We start from the raw sequence: 20,827 nt of genomic DNA, 5'->3' as shown, positions 1-20,827 counted from the left end.
AAAAAAAATATGGAACCCAAGCTTCCCCAATCTATTGTCAGTACAGATACGAACCTGAATTATTGTTTTTGACCAACTTTATCCTTTGTATTCTCGAGTGGTTTTTGAATAGATACTTCTTAAGGTCTTTGTGTTGCAATTCTAATCTGTGTAACAAGTGCGACATTGGAGCCTCGTTTTTTTCTAAATTTAAACGGTTTTTAAATACAGTTTAATGTGACCGCCAATATGTCCTAGGGCTTTTATAAGTATTTATATTAAGAACTAGTTCTTATTAATCAGGGATTTTGTGAAATCGTATCATAGATGAAAAGTACATTCTGAAATATTGTATTTCAAACCACAGCATATATTTTTTTAAATGTTATGGTGGACTCACAAAAGGACTGTGATAACTTACCAGAGAGTCAGTCAGTTCTTAGTGGTAGATCTTTGAGTGTGCCGATCGGGGTAGGTACCACCCACTCATCATGTATTCTACTGCCTAACAGCAACAATTAGTATGAGTCTGTCTGTTTTAAAGGGTGACTGAGCTGTGTAACAGGCACAAGAGCCATACAACTTTGTAACACTAAGGTTATTGGTGCTTTGGAGACAACGGAATGGTTTAAATTTCTAACGGGGCCAATGGCTATGGATTGTGGGGCCTATCTAACATCAGGTGGGCCATTTGCCTATCTTCCAATATCACCAACAACTTAAACAAAAACACTACAATAATACAAAATAAGCAATATCTTATTGATATTTATCGACATTTTAAGCATGAGTAGTAGTATCCTAAAAGATGGAAATCGCAACTCACTGTAGAATACAAGCGTAAATTGTTAGACTGTTATGTGTGGTATTGACTGCAATCATTGTAAAATTTGTAGAAAGTGTCCAAATTCAATACAAAATATTCGATGAGTTAGATACTTAGTGAAATCATAAAGAATCGCAATTAGCAACTACTTACAACTACTACGTAAAAGTTTGATTTCAAATCTAAATTGTGATTGTGAACGAGAGATAAATATTGTAATAATTCAATAATGCTTTATCTTTTAATTTAATTTTAGTAGACTTTACCTGCCTTTATTTGATACATCCATATTTAAAATTATAATATATACATAAGTTGTGTTATACGTTTTTAATAACCACGTCGCGAAAACGATATGATCTCTTTGGATAATTTAAACTGTAACTATTAAAGAGATACTATGATACATTATTCTTTGACCTACAATATGTAATTAATTTTAAAAAGTCCAGAAAAAACATGTTCGTTAAACTGTCATCAATAGAATTTTATTTTATTTCTTGATACTACGTTTTATTAGTAGCGATTCGGACAAAATCACGGTATTTTTTTATCGAAAGCGATACAATAGATGCTAATTAATAAAGTAATGCTTACATTAAAGCTCAATCACTAGCGTTGACCCGATGAGTTTAGGTCAAATTATTTGGAACACTGTATCAATGCCTCAACATTCATTACTGTAAGTACATATGTACCTATACAGTTTTTAAAAGTACTCTGAGATATAAATTACAATGATCATTAATTACACTTTGTAATTTAATCTTCTACCACTACTTTCGGATGTAACTATTAAATGATGTGTTTCAATAAATATCTTAGAAATGAAATAATACTGCAATTTTTTTATAGAATTGCTGAAACTATTTCTAACTAACGCTTAAACACGCAAGTTAGATATACAAATAAAATAAGATTCCGATTTATACGAGAAACTTTAAAAAAAATAATGATGAATTTTTCACCGCCAGTAATATTGTTTTTGAAATTTATCTAAAATAAGATTTAAATATATTGTTCCATATCGTACATTATATACCATCTAGTGGTTTTGCTAATGCACTATCAAATCATCATATCTAAAGTAACGTTCAACTCAATGTTTCAATATAGTTTCCAGTGTAGCCGTAAGATGGCGCTGGCAGTAAAAGGTTTATAAATATTTGTTAAAATCCTCACAACTCAAAAATGACAGTATATTCTAGGATGTTTGTAGTGAAGTAGTGAAAAGAAAATCTAATAATGTGACACGACAATTGACAATTATTTTTCAGAAAACTATGACTCAATAGGCACATATCTCAATAAATATTATTGAAAGTTAAAAAAAAACTGTAGAGAGCGGATTATTTTGCGAAATATGTCCGATCTATTTCATAAAAGTTGTTATACATCGCGCAGCACTGGATACAAGTATCGCACGCTTTCTACAAACACAGGTGAGAAGAAGCGACGAGACGTCAAAGAAGATTCAACGTTCGATAGAAAATTTAAGGAATTAAAAGGCGAAATAACTTCTAAAATAATGAAAGAGGTAGACGATGTGCAGAGGGCGAGGCAATCTATTCAGGATAAATTTGAAAAAATCGACGCAAAAATAAACTCGATGATTAATATCCAATCAACGATAACAGTATTAAAGAATGATTTACGACAAGCGGAGAATATTTTGGTCGACACGATAGAAAAAGTTGTAAAACTCGAGGGCATCATCGGAGAAAGCGAAAATTCGAGCCTGCAATCCCGAAGCTCGTATTGCAAACCTCGACTATCAAATGTTTCTAAGAAAAGCTCAATACCACTGCAAATCAGTTAAGAATCAGTTTTTAACTCCTATCACTCACTACTGATACTATAATTTAATCAAATACAATTATTAGGTTTTAAAATAAAAATAAATATATTTTGAACAGTTGATTTTTCTTTATTTGTCTTCATATTTAAATTAGGACATAAATGCAGCTCCGAGCTGAACACATCAATATAACGCTACAATTATAAATTATAACATTTAATGCAAACATTTTATTATCGTTCTGTAATAATTTGTCGTTTCAAACGACACACCGATGATGTACACAGATATTCTAACACATAATCACCTTAAAATATAGGTAAAGGAGGTACATTAAAAAAATACTTAAATACTAGTTAAATATTTAATACTATTTTGGAAATTTTTTTTTTTTTTCGAAAGTAAAGATATAGATTGTGATGTGATACCATACCAATGTTAAAGCTTTTGAATACAATTTGTAATAATAGTAAGATAGTCTCATTATTTATAATAACATTCAAAATTTATTCCAAAAGTGAAAATTTTACAAACATTACTGTTACAGTTCATGGGTCAAGATTAGAAAGAGGATAATATTATTTACCAAAATACATTCAATACTATTTGCCTAAACATTTATTACATATAATCAATCGATAAATTTATTTAAATGACTTATCATTTATATAGTTTTATAATTTTCTTTAGGGTTAACTCTAAAAATAGCCTTAAATTAACATCAAATATGGCACAATCTAAATGTATCGAATATTCATTCGAGTTTATAATAATATGACGTTGAAAACTCGCTCGGAAGAAGGCAGTGTCGTTCTGTGAACATTTGAAAGAATAATTATAGTAGCTAAAATTATAATACAACAAACAGACGCATTAGATTTCATCTGTACTTAAAATAAGACTAGCGCACCATTAACAATCGTAGGAATATTTATCTAAACTAAAATCAATTAAAGAATAACAAGCATTTTACACATCCTTTCCAAATGGCGTTTGCAACCTTATACATTTTATAGCTGCGGCAATACCACATTAATTTTAATATAAAATAAAGATGCCTAAGACGCGACCAAATAGACACATTCATTATTAACATGAACAAATGTCGCTAGTGTAAAAAATAACAATTTTCTATAATACTTTTAAAAAAGTCGATTACAATAAATGCAACGAAATTAACCTATTTTCATTATTTGTGCACCAATTTCATTACACGCTTCTTCGTCAATTCAAACCTTTTCTACACAATTTAAAATATACATTTAGAAGTTAAATACATTTATCACAAGGATTAAGAAACAAATATAATATCGCAGCTGAGCTACGGGCATAATTTTCAGCAGTTTCAAACCAATCAGTAATCAATTTATCATTAAATCTTAATTCTGATACAGATCCCAGACGCCTTAATTTTAATTGAGGCTCCGTTTCGAAGCAATAGTTATCCTATAACCACCATCATTTTTTAAATGTATATTCATATTCATTCTAAATGACTGCCATATTTAGACTCTGTTATTTAATTTTGTTTTCAATGTAGAATCTCATTTAAAACACAACTCATCACATTTTTGTTTGAATATAGGTACTAGACTAAGATAAATTAGGATAAAAATATTCATGGCTTTGTCTGTCTCGCAATAAAACTATTCGTTTGTTTGTTTGATGGACTTAATCAAATAAACAGACAAACGCATGAATTAATCCATGGAAGCAATCAGAGCAACAGTTGTTCCTAGATGGTATCCTGGTTTCTTCTGGCTCAAAGCATGGTTGCTTTAATTTTTTCGGTCGACGTCCACATAATTTGCTGGGTTTAGGTTCATCCACTGGCTCGGACCGTGGGCTCAAAGAAACAGGAGCAGCAGCAGGCTCGGCCGGTCGAGGATGCGCCCATCGTCGAAGCATTGCTTCTTGTTCAGCACCAACGGGAACAGGAGCCGATAATTTCCGTGCACGTGCTAACACTAAAGCACGTTCTATGGGCTCTAACAATTCTAAAGCCAGAGCTCTATCTAATTCTTCTCCCGCGAGAAGTAAGTACCTTGGACAATATGCCAGTTCACCGAGCGCGGCACGTTTGTTGCCCGGTGTTAATTCACGCTTTGTTCGTTTGCAAGCAGCTGTGCTCCAGCGTGCAAGCGCTTCTGCTAAAACAAGTTCACTTGATACCCGTAGAGTATCGCGTTTTACTATTAATGCAAAATCCTCATATGTGAGGTCCTCAAGTTTTTCGTGAGTAAGTGCTGCATCTGCATTATCATCGATTACCAGTAGTGCATTGTGTGCAAGTGAATCGCACCACATAGCGCAATGTGCTAATGTTCTAGCCGCAGCATCGCTCTCAAGTGCAGGCAAAGGAGGTGCCGAAGCAGCTCCTGGTAGCCTTGCGCATAAATATCTTAAATCTCGTAATATTTCCAGCGCTACTTCAGCGTCTAGCATTTCATCGAGCCTACGGGCACATCTTTCTGCGAGTTGTGGACACAGAAACTTATAAGCGGCATTCAGAGTGGTTCTTGCCGTAAAAACAGATGTCAGTTGTGTGGGTTCGCAATAGTAATAGCGGAGCAATTGTTCAAAGCCCCTCCGATCTATATAATCGACGACTATTACATCTGCTTTGGTGGAGAGTAATGCGGCAAAAACTGGGCTGGTAGCGGCGAGAACGCGACGATGTCCAGGGAATCGGAAGGTATCCCCATTGATGCCAGCCACGAATACTATGTCGCTTTGCTTTTCATTATCGTATAGTCTAGAGTTTTCATCTATTTGTAGTTCGCCATATTGCCCATATTCACACATGGCCATAGACTGAACACCGGATGTAGATGCCTGGGATATTTGGCCTTCAAGACCATCGTCCACACACGCAGGGTTGGTGACCACAGTCATTTTGTTGATGTTTTTCTACTCCGCCTGAAAAAAGAAAACATTCTTTATTAATTTCTGCATTGAACTTTATATAAAGATATAATAGAGTACGTTTCGGAGCAGTGTGTACACTTGGGTATGCCAGCCGCTAACTAGTTCTCTTAGCGCCCTTATTATGCCAGTGCGAGGATATCAGTGCCATATAAAGAATAATTATTACCTCGGTTTGTATTACGATTCATTCTAGGTGTTAAGTAGAAACACAAGGGCAATTACGGTTCGAATAATATTTTTTACAATTTGCTACCAATTAAATTGAAATAATAAATATATCTTTAATAACGAACACGGAGCCATAGTCTTAAGCGAAACTGATTCTTGGATAAAATCAAGATATGTTACACATTGACCGGAAGTAACATTCAGGATTGCGCTCATCGCAATGCTTACTGGTAATGCGTCATGTCTCTCACATTCCCTAACGCATCAACAGAATCATACGCAGAACTCCATATTACAAACATTCAACAATAATCTAACGTCATTATTAACTAAACTAACATAATTGAAATTTGATTGAAAGTTTATCAGTGAATAAGTCAATTGGAAAATAAAAACAACAAAGGATGAATACAATCCGATTATTTAAATTAGATAATACGAAGCGAAAATAAATACAAGACTTTATTAGTATTATGACATTTAAGGGGTTATGTATTTATGATTTAAATTAGTTATAAAAAATGGACTTTTGGCTTATGGCTTAGTAATTGTACTATCCACTAAAACTGAGATTGGGGGTTTTGAGGATCCAAGAATCTCTACTGAAGTTAAACGATAAGCGAGGTTGTTCACGATACATCTCTTACCGAGACAATCTACCGAAACGTCTCAGCTTTAGAGCATTACGATAAAATATTTATAGTGATTTCTTGTATCGTCATTATTATAGTTAGATTAAACGCGACGTTGATTACTTTAATAATTAAATATTGAAAATCCCCTAAGACCGTCATAGAAATAGATTATTTATTATTTATCTAACACGTGGATGAAATACACGTGTTGGATTGAAAATTGCGAGATTTATTTTGCATGAACACCAGTGAGAGAACTTAATTTGTGTTTATAATTCAACCATTGTTTAACAACGATGGAAAGCACTGTAATTAGGGGAATCGTAGGAACTTAAGTTTTGGATTAAATTTTGCCACGTGATCATCTATGTACCAAACCACGCTGCATCAGTTTGATGGGTTAAGTTTGAACCCAAGTAAATAATAAAAACCTTGGGGTCTGTCTTATAAATCATTAGAGGAACAAGGCCGTTATGTTGCATTATATTATTAGTTGTAATACTTCACATACAATGATTTAATTAACTAAGACTCTATTTTAATAATGAAAAATGTAATAAATAAATGTAATGGAATAATTTTGAAAATCGAAAAATAGAATAGGAATTATTCAGATAAAATCCAAGCGATTAACCAAATCATTTCCTAATAATAATTTTGTTTTTAATCGTTTTGGTTTATTTTTATAAAATATTTCGTTTATCAAGACGACCAAATATTTTGTTTTCTGTTGCAATCTAAGCTCTTCCCCGTATATTTATAACCGATCCACGAAATGCATTTCGAAACTGCAGCGACACGGCGATTGTACGATATTTGATGATTCCTAGTGACCTATATACATTCGCTTATGGTGTTGAACTAAAATTGCCCTATATTTAGATGCAGAAATTCAAACTAATATTAGTATTGAACGCGTTTCTGGGAATATTTTATTTAACACAAAAACGGTATTGTTAGCGAAATTTAGAGAAAATGTATTCTTGAAATTATAATTACTACCTAACAGGTAGTACTTAGGGTTGCAAATAAATAATGTAGGATCCCGAGTTATTAAAAAGCTATTGGATTATCCTTCAAAAAATTTTCAGCACAACTAAGCTGCGTTGTATTCCGAATTTCGGTAACAAGCTGTTTTTACAATACCCTGAAAATCACTGGTCCTGCTGCCGTACTTTTTCCGATCGCGTCATATTTCATTTGTCCTACGCAGTCTAGATCCTTTGAGGATATCATCTTCACATTTAATGTGTTTATATTTCTTAAGTATTACAAGCAATAGCGAACAACAGTCTTGTAAATGCGATTAAAATTAAGCCTATTAAAAGTTCACATACTACAGTTGAAAGGTTAATGTTTCAGTATTCTCAATCTACTTCCTGTTTTTCTTGTTCTAGAAATTTTCCCTCAAAAACTAAGGTATTCAATAATCTTCGTCTTATTATTTTAAATTTACAAAAATGTTATACTAAATTTAGACTTCATATTACAAAAAAATAATTGAAAAAACTTACAATGCCTTGATAACTAGTAAAAAATATAGAAAAATGTATATAGCTTACAACATGTACTAAAAACATTAGGTATATTAATATTTTCTTGCAGTATTCTCGCTTAAAAGATTCTATCAATGTTTAATTATGATTATTTATTTATTATATAATTTGGACATCATTTCAGCATTCCGCCGCCGGTTTACTAACTATAAAAAAGGTATCTCAATCGTTTTTCGACACGTGGTTATTTCACGACCTTTGTTTGATTATCAAATGCAAAATGAATAAATCTTAGTTATATGCCTTTAGATTTTTGTATATCGTGTCCACGTGTATATTATGCCCATTGTAATAATATGTGCACCATGCAAAGGGCACGAGATTTTATTGGTGCAATTTTCAAAATCCATATTACTTTCTCTAAGAGCAAATGACATCGATGTCTATATTATACTAAGCACTTATATATAGTTTTGTATTTCTGAAGGAGAAAATTTAATATGGATGCGCAATTTTAAAAATACGGTAACTCAGGTATTTACAAACAAAGTTATATATACGAGGCCCAAGGCTTTATTTATTTTTATTTATTTATTTATTTAAACACTTTATTGTACACCACAAATTAAACAGATAAGTAAGAACACATAAAAAAAAAAAAAAATAGACGGTACAACCGGCGGTCTTATCGCTTTAAAGCGATTTCTTCCAGACAACCGAGGTGATATGGAGTAGTAGCCAACAGAGAAATGGTAGGTGGTGTAAAATAGACTACATGCATAGATACAAATAATATAATACATAAATAAACTACTACATACATATAGCTAGGTACATAAATACATTTATACATACACATATACATAGAGTCATACATAAAAACATATAAATATACAGATATATACAAATAACAAATGGTATCTAGTCGCCATTCAGTGTGAGAGTGTGAGGTAATAATTAATAACTTTAGTTTTAAATAATGTTAAAGAGGTTGCAGATTTGATATTAAGCGGGAGGGCATTCCACAATCGAGTAGCCTCAGCCGTAAAAGATTTTTTGGAAAAAATTGTTTTCTGCACAGGTGGATTTAAAAGTAAATTTTCAGATGAACGTAAGTTCATGTTGTGTCCGTCAATAACTTTGCGAGAATTCAAAAATTTAAATTTTTCTTTCAAATAAATAGGTGAGTGAGGATTGAATAACACACAGTACAGAAGACAAACAATATGTAGATTCCGGCGAAAACGAATAGGTAACCACTTGAGCTGAGTACGAAATTCAGAGACATGGTCATATTTGCGTAAGCCAAATATGAACCGTATAGCTAGATTTTGAAGACGCTCAAGTTTATTTAATTGGTCCTCATTTAAATCTAGATAGCTTGCGTCTGCATAATCGAGAATAGATAGAAGTAGAGAATGTGCTAACATAGTCTTGGTGGAAATAGGAAGAAAGGAACGGAGACGTCGTAGAGAGCCCATCGCCGAAAACATTTTCCTGCTGACTACATTTAACTGATGTGACCATGAAAGTGTAGAATCTAGATGTATACCGAGATTTTTTACCGTAGAACTATATGGTATAGTACAATTATCTAATATAATCGTAGGAATGTTTCTCCAGTCAACTCTTGAAATCATAGCAGCACTGCCAATAATAATGGCCTGTGATTTTGATGGATTGATCTTTAAACCATAACACTTGCTCCAATCACTGATTGTAACCAGGTCATCATTAATGGCAGCGATAGCGCTGGGCAAGTTATCCAAGGTTGACTGGGTATAAAGCTGGAGATCATCTGCATACATGTGGTAGAGAGAAGAAATCTTTTGAGTAATAGAATTAATGAAAATAGTAAAGAGAATAGGAGACAACACGCCACCCTGAGGCACTCCAGCACGTACTTCACACCAAGACGAAAATGTCTCGTCTACCTGAACACGTTGCCTTCTGCCTCTAAGATAACTCTGAAACCAGCCAAACACCGATGGAGATATGTTAAGAGAACGCAGCAAACTCAATAAGATGTCAAAGTTGACAGTACCGAAAGCATTGCTAAAATCTAACAATGTCAGCACTGTAAGTTGTTTATTATCCATGCCCAATCTAATGTCGTCGGTAATTTTCACGAGCGCTGTGACCGTACTATGACCGGAGCGAAAGCCAGATTGGAGTGGATTAAGAAGGCTGTGCCTATTTAGGAATGTTATTAATTGCTGGAGCACTAGTTTTTCTAAAACTTTGGAAAGGAATGGAAGGATGGAGATAGGACGAAAATCAGTATAGTTCATAGAATTAGCCTTTTTGGGGAGTGGAATAATACGGGCTACTTTCCAGGCATCGGGGAACTTTGAGGAAGTGATGGATTCATTAAGGATATGAGTAATAACAGGAGCAATAGTTTCAAGGATAGGTACAATCATATTACGGCCAACGCCGTCGTCGCCCACGGCATTAGAAGAGATGGACACTATGCTCTTCTTAACATCACATTCGGTGAAAGGAATGAAATTAAACGGTGGATAGTCAAAGGTTGGCAAACAAGAAAGAATATTTAACGTCCGCTCTTTTTCTGCGTTGTCAATAACGTCAGATGAAGAAAAATGCTTATTAAGAGACTCTATGTCAATGTTACGGTGAAGAGAATTATGAGATGATTTGCCAATTCCAAACGATTCGAGGAATTTCCAAACTTTAGCTGGGTCGCCGTTTTCGACTGATTTATGAATGTGGCGTCGTTGCGCATCTCTACACGATGTATTGCAGCGATTCCGGATTTTATTATATTTAATACGGTTTTTGTCACATGCATCAGCTTTTAATTTACTTTTAGCCATAGCTTTTTTCGCAATTAGACTTTTTAATTCCTCAGATAGCCAAGGCGCTGGTAAGTGTTTAATTTTAATAGGCTTTATATTCGCATTGACCTGTTTATTCAGGAATAAACTTGACGCAAAAATGAACAAGTGTAACACAGCGATTTAAAATATTAAATTTCCATATGTATTACTCATTTTCACATTGACAAAAAAAAAAACAAATAATATTCGGTAATTATTGGATAGACCTATTGTTTTTTTTACAAAATAAATACTCATGTTTGCTTTTTTTTATTATTAATTCTATTATTTTTTATCTGTTACGTACATCTATTTATCATTCCAGAAGTAATAAACGTTTTAATCAAATGTTTCTTATATCTATTTTAATATTTAATAAATTTCACTCCACTTCAATTATAAATTTAATAGCATATTAAATAAATGTATAATCATAAAACAGACACGGTTAGGAAACATCAGCTCTCTACCGATGCGTATATCCGAGTTGCGTAAGATGTCTTAAGAGTGATAATGCCAGCCTTGGTTTATGCCAAGGCAATTATTAATTAGATCACATTCGATATACATTGTTTCTTAATATTTCTTTCTGTGCGATAATTAAACAACTAATTATCGACCAAATTAATGTTACAAACTATTTATTTTGTTTGGCATGTATGTATTCATTTCGTTTCTGTGCTTCTGCTATAATACTTGTCACATATTTTAATAAATCATATTACTTTGTCAGAAAAAATTTAAATGCCTTTTGTATTGCTCAGATTGTTAAGTTTAATGTGATGTGATATGATATGCTTAGTCCTCAAAGACAATGTCATAAGACCAATTCCTTTTTAAATTAGGTTAATAATTTACAGTTGATATTAGTTTCAATAACTTATACACAATTAGTATTTTGAGTTGGTACTAAACCACACGTGTGTATTTCATGTAGGCCACAGAAGTGTCACGATGCGGTTTGTACTAATGAACAGTGACTACTCTAAGGTCTCCAATTTGTATTTAATTTTACAAAATAAACATCCGAGCATGAAAAGAGCGGAGACGGCCAAGTGGTTAGAAGGCCTGCACTAACCGTTGATTGCGAGTTCATACCCCGGCAAGCTCAACTGAATATTCATGGGCTTAATTTCTGTTTATAATTCATCTCGTGCTGGGCGGTAAAAGAAAACATCGTGAGGAATGTGTATTCCCGCAAGTCGAAGTGGACAAGCGTGATGGAATATGTTCCTTCTCTTCAAAGGGAGAGGAGGTCTTAGCCCTCGGTGGAAAATTTACAGGTTGTTGTTGTTGTTGTTGAACGTCCGTAATACATCCACCAATGGTGTGTATAAAATTTCAACACGTTGTTTGGGACAACATCAGTTTAAACTTCAGTTAACATTTGGTCTATAAGTGAAGTTTAATATAAGCTTGTATAAATATTTTAAGCTAATGACTTGGCTATACGCTCACAGATTAAATGATAAGCAACAATGTTTGTTTTGTATTTTTAATCAAGTTATTGAAATTCTTTTAGAACGTTTCATTCACGCAATACTATAACGTTATAATTTGTTTTTATTAATTATCTTTTACAAATTATACTTTGAAAAAATGTTAATGTTTTATGCCAATGTGTGGATAAAAGTGATGCACGATATACGTATATAAATTATGCACTAATTTAGTCTGCGTTCTTTCAATGTGAAGCGAAGATCTTCTCTGGAGTTTCGGAAATAGAACTGCGCTGCGCCCGCGACACGCGGAAATGAATCTGTAGCTCGGGCAAGCAAATTGAGTATTGCAGTCTGCATTCCGCTAATATTGCTTAATACACACTTTTATAACGATACTCTGGCATTTTTTAAATGAAAAAGTAGGTAAACACTTGTTTTATTTCTAAGCTAGAAATTGTTTTATATGTTCCGTCATTAATATCTTTAAGTTAATTAATTTAAGTTTGACTCATCAATTAAGCTAACACCAAACAAACAGTAATCTTTTATCTTGCGACTTAGAGGAAAATTATTTTCTTTTGTATCCACCAACCCACATTCGAGTATCATGATAGAATATATAAAATTAAAAACATTTCATAAGAAGGAGAGGAGATTGTAGCCTAACATTGGAACACAATTACAAAATCCTATAAAGGCAAAAACGTTCAGGAATTACTGATTATATTATTTTATACATTTTTTTTTTGTAATGTATACATTAGCAATTAAGGAACATATTTGCTTCCATTACAGCATCAATAGCTACTTATACAAACAGTCCTTTTCAGCTTTTCAAATATTTGTACAAATGGCCGCAGATTTCGAAACAAGACCATGTATGGTAGATCGACATTGAAATGGACGTAGTGTGTGTTAAGCAAAATATTGTAATATTATTTGTATTGTACAATTTGAGTTTGAGCTCATTCCACAATAAACATAACATATGAAACTAAATGGAAATAATAAACAGCGTCTTTTATTTGTTTAAATTAAGCATTAGAACTCTATGGCAAAAGTTCTTTGATAGGTATGACATATTGGTAATGTTATATTATATTTTTACTTATTAAAAGGTTATATAACATACTTAAAGTTTATATAACACTCTAAAAAAGTATTATAATGACAAATAGTAATCCGTTATTTTTGTTTCCATGTTCCGGTTGAAGGGTGAATGTGTTAGTGTGTTTTAATGCCCATATTTCGTCATCCCTATGACAGTGTTATTGTTGATATATTGACAGTGCCAATTGAACGCCCAATAAAAAAGGGTGGTAATTAAATCAACCATGAGGTTGTATATTATCTGCCTCTACTATTGTTTTATTTATACGTAAATCTTAAGATATAAAGAAAAAGTTACACTATTTACAAGATTGGTATGCCTCGCGAATTTCATAGATTATATTTTTCACGATAAATGAGCATAAAACGCAAATATATTTTCCAAATCCGATTGGTAGATCGTGATCACGTTAACAATAACAAACCCTTGAGCTTTATAACAAACTGTTATCATCTCGCGATTGTGTTGTAAAGGGGTATAAGGTGCTTCATAGTAAATAGTCAAAGAATGTTAAGACACGCCCGAATGCCATAACAAGCGCCTATCAAATATCGTAGCGATGGCAGGGCCCGGGGCGGCCCCGGCTTGCCGCCCTATATTTAGGAAGTGGGTCAAGAGTAAACGCTGAAACCACGGTACGGAACTGGATTTCACTTTACGGTAATAAATCGATTTTAAATAAATGACGAGTTTGTTTATTTTCAATTAAATATCATCAATAATTTGTAACATATTAACAATAATGTAGCACTCGATTCTTCACTATGATATACTAAATATATATTGTCTATTATCTCAGAATATAAACTTTCGTAGGGTTTATAATCATTTTGAAAACATAGCATGTAGGTTTCACGAAGGCGCCTCCCGCCACATTAAATCATCGGTGTGCATTAGCATGAATGACGATTAACATAAAAAATTACAAATTAGATTATATTTTTTAATTAACGCTGATAAATGAAGGTAAAGGGGCGCACCTTCATGAGTGAACATATTGAGATATCGTGGTGGTGTGTTCTATTCAAAAAGCTACTGGCTGATATCAATAATAACATTCTATAGGTACATTTGTTTTGGCATAATATTTTTTTTATTGAATAGGTTACACTTTGAGAATGATTTATGTAAAAGAGGGGCATAAAACTTGTCGTCTCTCCTTGTTTCCTTTACCACTAAAATAAATTTAACAAGTCACTGTTCAGAGGTTATCAGTGATTACGGTTAAAGTAAAAAAAAACTTGACTTATCTGTTAATAAGTCTTCATATTTTTTGAGACGTTAAATTGTTATTTGACGGATTTCTAAATTGAATGCGTAACTTTCTTTGCCTAGGATACCACCGACACCCAATTTGATTAGGTTTTACAAATAGTATAAAAATAACAACAATGGATGTCGAACAATAGTTGGATGAACTATTTTTTTATATACGTAACTAATAAAATATTTATAATTTAGTTTAATTTAGTAGATCAGTAGACCACTTTTTGAAATCAATGTTCATCGAAACTGTGACGGCGTGCATTGACCTACGCTATACAAGATTAACTTAGATTTTAAATTTTAGTCGAGTTTTAGTTAAAGATTTAGGATACCAGGAATTACTTGGTATTCATAAAAGAAGACTATTTTGAATCATAAAAGTTTATTGTTAGTTCTCCACTTGAATTTCGGCGATTGGCATTAAAACATCTATAAAACGTTAAGGTCAAAATACTTGGCGATGAGCAACCGATACAGATCCATGAGTTAATTTGAATCACGAAATGTATGAATCATTTTCTCAGTACTAAGGGTCATACACTATCTTTGCAAATAAGTAATCATATTTCCGTTACATTGCCTCAAAGTTTTAATTTTAGACAGTTGTCAAATGTCAATTTAATGAACCTTTCATTTCATCAAATCCATATGATACTTTAATCTCTAAGGGATGTAACGTAACATTGCTCTAGACAAATAAGAAATACAGGTAAAACTAGAATTGCGAATTATTTTTTTTTTTATCAAATAAATATATTTTTATATCAAATAATTCAATATTAGGATATCATTTATCAAATAAGATGCGTTAATTACAAATAAAATGTGTTAGTACAATAGTTTTGTAGTTTAGTTTAGCATTGACAAAACTACAACGACTTAAATTTTAACACACAACATGAAGGCTTAGTTTATTATCAACAGATTTAATCTACAAATAATAAAGTATGTTGTATGTTTTTCACGTATTGATCGACACAACATCTGTACGTTTGTATCTTAATAAACACGAAGTTCATAAATTATTGAACACAAATATAGGTATTTATATTTCTATAACATAGCAAGTGATTCATGCAACTTCAACAGCTTCTCATACTCGTATAAATATGTATTACATATTGTAATATAGATTGCCTAATTTATATGTTTTTTTTATGTTTAGTTCAGCAGAGTTTAATTAACATATTAGGTTAGGTGTTTATTTGTGAATTAATAATAAAACTTTTTTTAATATTCAAAGAGTAGGAACACATTTACTTAGCAATTACACTAGTTGTCAATTACTTCAGAGTCCATAGAGCTTGTTGTTGGCAAATTTAACTTAAACAATATTTAAAAGATATTTTATAAATAAAGCTATATGCAAAAACAACTAACCGCAAATACATAGTAGCTATAACTACGAACGCACATATTTTAGTAACAAGGAAAACGTATAAATTCATATTATTTTACATTGTTACTACAAACAAATTAAGCTGTAATCGTTTATAGTATATTTGTTGTATGTTAAAAGAAAGAAATGAAAGAAACATTCTCTAAGAAAAAATGAAAACATTTTCAAGGTCAAATATATATAATCATTTCATATGACTATTTATTACATATTTATATTCTATTGACTTATATTTATCTTGAAAAATGCAACCTCATTTACTAGAAACTTTTTGATACTTAAGTTTCAAAATTGGAATACAAAGCCGCAAAATTAAATTTAAATGTAAAACCGTAAGAAGTAATGGGAGACCAAGGGCTATTACCCTTATTTAGTTCATGGGAGAGTTCCTCCCATGAACTAATTATGCGTTTATTCCACGTGATAGAGCTTAAACAAGGGCTCAATGATTTCGTGTTCATACAAATATTGTTCAAGAGCGATATTGAATTTGAATTTAAAGTACCATTTTATTATATCATTTAAATAAATTATGATTCTATCGCCCACAAAATAAACAGTTAATTGTAATTATGTTAATACACATACATAAAACTGATAATAGTATGTTTTTAAATTCTTTGGCTTACACGCATCAGGGTCAATTTTATAGCAAGTAAACTATTTTTAAACGTTTCATTGTTTTGAGTGAAATCATTTCTATTTGACAACAGATACATATATTTTTTTAATTATACTTTTGATATTTGTAATCTTCACAGGGAAATTTGGAAATTGACGGGTATTCAAAAAATAACTTGAAACCTAAGCTCGCACACTCTTACATTTTAACTTCTAGTTAATTTGTAATACATTCCGATAGAGGTATGAATTTCTTTTTATACATTATAAAAAAGCATTCGCCATAAACTGCCTAGTCGAGTAGCATGAATGAGTTAATGCACGAGTACCTACGTATCATGGAATCAAGCCTATACTTGTAAAGAACTACTCTTAATGAGGCAATTTGAAGTGTACTTACAAGTAAGTCTAATAACCAGCAACAACACTGAAGCCCTTTCAACGCACAAAACAGTATAATGGTAAATTTCTAAGTCAGGGGTTAATATACATCGTTATTAATCATTTTCCCATAAAGTATGGAATTATTTGTGAATAGAATTTGCCATCCGGTACATCGGCAAATAATTCCATGAGCGGAACTTTTGAACGTGACATTTTACTAAGAACACGTCACAATGTACGTAACAATTTGAACTACATAATATTACGGGGAACAGTCATGCAGCAATAATGTATTTTAACATAAAATTAAACACTTATTCATCCTACTAGTGGTTTATTTTATCATATTTATTTTAATAAGTAGCATACCCTTATCGTACCATATTTAAGAAGAGAAAGTATAACACGTGTACAAATAATAATTGTAACATATCTATAATAGATGATGATGATAGCTATACGCAATCTTGGGTGCGAATGTGTTTGTCACGGAACATCGAAATTGATAGTGATTCGAAGTAAATAAACACATATTTATTATTATTATACTAATAAAGGTTTCACATCAAAACATTTGGGAATAAATTAATTTTTAAAATTTTGTTTATAAAGATATCGCACACTTACATCAATCACTTTAAAAAGGTTTTATTTTTAGTCACTCTGCATCCAAAGTCATTTGAATTTGTTAATATTCCATTTCATTTGAAAAATTGCGGTAATTGAAAAAAAGGTAATTCCTTCCTAAAAAAAACAATATGGTAAGTATAACAAAAACGTAAAAACCTATAGATATAATAAAATTACTCATCGTAGTCCCGAACTTCTTAGGCCTCAGCCGAATATTTAAATATAATGAATATATTTTATTTTGTTGATAAGGTATTCCAAGAATTAAACAAACAGATGGCAATTAAAAAGCGTCATAAGCGTCACCAATTCTGATGATGTCACATTGCAAGGCAAAGGCAACTTCCTTCGCCTCTATTTGAAGAAAATATTTCTACTGATAAGTTATTCCGAAAACAAGTATAAATAGAAACCTAGATGGCAAATTTTAAAATCGGCATGAGTACCAAGTAATTCTGTTTGAAGAAAAGGGTTGAGTGTAACTTACATTATTATTATTTGGTTTACGATTTTGGAGTTTGTTTCATTTCGATACAATATTAAATTTTACCAAATATTTTTTTAATCATATTTCTTTACCTAAAACCAGAAACGCATGATTCGAATTATATGTATGGAAATATATTATTTATAATAATAAAGTAATGACGACCTCCGTGGTCGAGTGGTGTTTACACCGGTTTTCATGGTTACGCCACTCCGAGGTCCTGGGTTCGATTCCCAGCTGAGACGATGTAGATTATCATTAGTTTTCTATGTTGTCTTGGGTCTGGGTGTTTGTGGTACCGTTGTTACTTCTGATTTTCTATAACACAAGTGCTTTAGCTACGTACATTGGGATCAGAGTAATGTATGTGATGTTGTCTCATATTTATTTATTTATTATTTATTTATTAAAGTTAAACGTAACAATGTATAACTTTTCATGATGATGTCCTGCTGATCGATTTCGTTCTCGGCGGCCATTCTCTAGGGAGAATAGCGATCTGCGCAGTAGATATTATAATACACAAGTGTGTGTGGACTTCTGAGAATTTCTCGAGAGAGAAACTTAATAAATTTTATTATTTAATCAGGCCGTCATTTTAATCCATATTTTATAAGCTATCAATGAGATTAACAAGGCGGTCGTAATATAGAGGTAAATCCGTGCGTTTTCAAAGTAAAACTGACAGATTCACGAAAACATTACAATAAAAACATAAAAGATTTTAAATCATTTTTATCGTATTATTTAAAAAATATGTATATCACAGCGTTTACTTATACTGGAAAGGACAGAACAGGAAGCTAATTAATTATCAGTGATTGGCTCCTAATGATGAGAATAAGCCATGTTTTTTTTATTTGTACTCAATAAAATTTAGTTGATATCAAGTTACAAGCCGAGTGATTAAAATAAAAAAAAGATTTAATAAAGTGTTGATTATTGATATTATAAATGCGAAAGTGTGTTTGTTTGTTTATCTTTTTTTTTTCGCCGCTGCCGAGCAACGGTCGTCATTTATACTGTTTTGTATCTACTTTTTTCAAATGTGTGAAAAGTTCCTATGATTATGAATAACATTATTTTTTCTCTGACCATGACTAAATGAACTCTTTTAAGTTCAATAGGTACAATACATTTTGGAGAGTTGCCAGCATGAAAAAATATCCGAAATTGAATTTATGAGTAATAAACGAATCATTGTAAAATCTACCGCTTGGGCTATTATAAGAAGAACCCTGAAATGATCATTTAATGATTCAGTTAATTAGTCATAGACCTACTACATACTTAGTATGAAAATTACCATCAAATAATAAATCAACCAATAAAACATCTTAAGAATAATTACGCACAGCTTAAAAATATTGATAATTTTTTTGCATTAAGTATTTTTTATTACTTCTGTACACATTCATTGTATTGTTCACTTCTTTTGGAACGGGAGATCATGGCACCCAAAAGAAGAAGTCAACCTTTGTGATGTTATTGTACTGTCTTGGTTATTGGTGAAATAAACATTTATTATTATTATTATTTAATATATAAAAATAATTGTCTACACTTTGTTTAATATTATTTAAGAATCATCCTGAGCATCGACAGTAACACGCCCTCTTAATATACAATTGTATTTTGAAAAAATATAAATTAAAAGTTAAAATATAAGTAAAAAGATAACGCACGCCGGTAGTGTCATTAGCTTTATTTATATGTAAATTAAATATTAAAATTCATTACATTTAGGCTACTATGATAAGCCTGTTGCAAATTATAAAAAAAAAGTACTATTATGTAAAATTTACCAAAAACTGTTTAAAACTTTAACCTAATTTACATTAATTGGTACTTAAAGTAACAACCAAAAATTGAACTGAAAATGCAAAACGTCTACGATGTTTGTGAAACGCCCATCAGCAAAACAAACAAAATGCTCTAAGGGCTAAATTTACTCGCGATACATTACCTGTTGGTCTGTACGGAGTCGGGCAGTTCACATTTCAGGAACGACACTTAGTCAATCCGAGTGTCCCGTAATTTCACAGCACTCACACGGTCACTTTGTTTATTGTTATAGTTATGGATATTCAGTAGTCGTGATGGAGGGCAGCGTGTGTTTGTTGTAATGGCGAGCTGGATAATGAGCTCTGGGCAGTGGCAGGGTGCGATGCGCGCGCCGCCCGCCCTGGAAAAACCCGAGCGTTCAGTCGCGCACAGACGCACTGAGCGCTTTCCCGCGCTAATATTAGCAGCGGTTTTCGCGTGGAGTCACAACTAGCCTCCGATCGCGAATGTACCGACGTCGAACTGAAAGCGAGCGCGCCTGCGCAACGCTGCTATCAACAAACAGGTAGCTTCGCACTTACAGTATTGACCAAACCGTTCAGTATTTCAAGAAGCGACCGTTGCTATGCACGTCACAATTTTAACTCATATCACATTTTTTGTTTAAAGTGACTTCACATAATTAATTCACCATTATGTATTAACGCGTTTCATGATAATAACGTACGAAACTTAAACATAGAGCCCACTTTAACCTTCTCGCGGCTAATAAAAGATTAATCCTGGAGATGACCTAGATTCTGATTTACTTAATGCATCACCTTATCATCTGGTCAAGCACGAGTAAAACGTACAAAATAGTTATTATTATAGTTAATGACCTACTATTGCCTACTGTATACGTGCTGAATTGGAATTAAAATGTTGTAAAATAAAAAAATATATATCATGATAACTTTATATTTGATAATTTTGAATATTTTGATTTTTTATATTGCTGTATGTATATATGTATGTAGGTACTTTTAAAAC

General features: G+C 32.1%; 1 protein-coding gene across 1 annotated transcript; it reads right to left on the bottom strand.

Annotated features, from left to right (window-relative positions):
• Positions 1-2,717: 2,717 nt before the first annotated feature.
• On the bottom strand, positions 2,718-20,297 carry LOC124536440 (BTB/POZ domain-containing protein 6). The gene is made up of 2 exons (XM_047112981.1): positions 19,977-20,297; positions 2,718-5,522 (listed from the first exon to the last, which is right to left on the bottom strand). Exon 2 carries the CDS (start codon positions 5,496-5,498, stop codon positions 4,275-4,277), a length of 1,224 nt encoding a protein of 407 aa, XP_046968937.1. The 5' UTR covers positions 5,499-5,522; positions 19,977-20,297; the 3' UTR covers positions 2,718-4,274.
• Positions 20,298-20,827: the final 530 nt, after the last annotated feature.

The sequence above is a fragment of the Vanessa cardui genome, chromosome 16, assembly GCF_905220365.1.
Source record: "Vanessa cardui chromosome 16, ilVanCard2.1, whole genome shotgun sequence".
Classification (NCBI taxonomy): Eukaryota; Metazoa; Arthropoda; class Insecta; order Lepidoptera; family Nymphalidae; genus Vanessa; species Vanessa cardui.
This window is presented reverse-complemented; position numbering and strand designations above follow the sequence as displayed.

Bases quoted from the DNA above. Each gene is read 5' to 3' on its own strand.
- LOC124536440 (XM_047112981.1), bottom strand. From the start codon at position 5,498: ATGACTGTGGTCACCAACCCTGCGTGTGTGGACGATGGTCTTGAAGGC.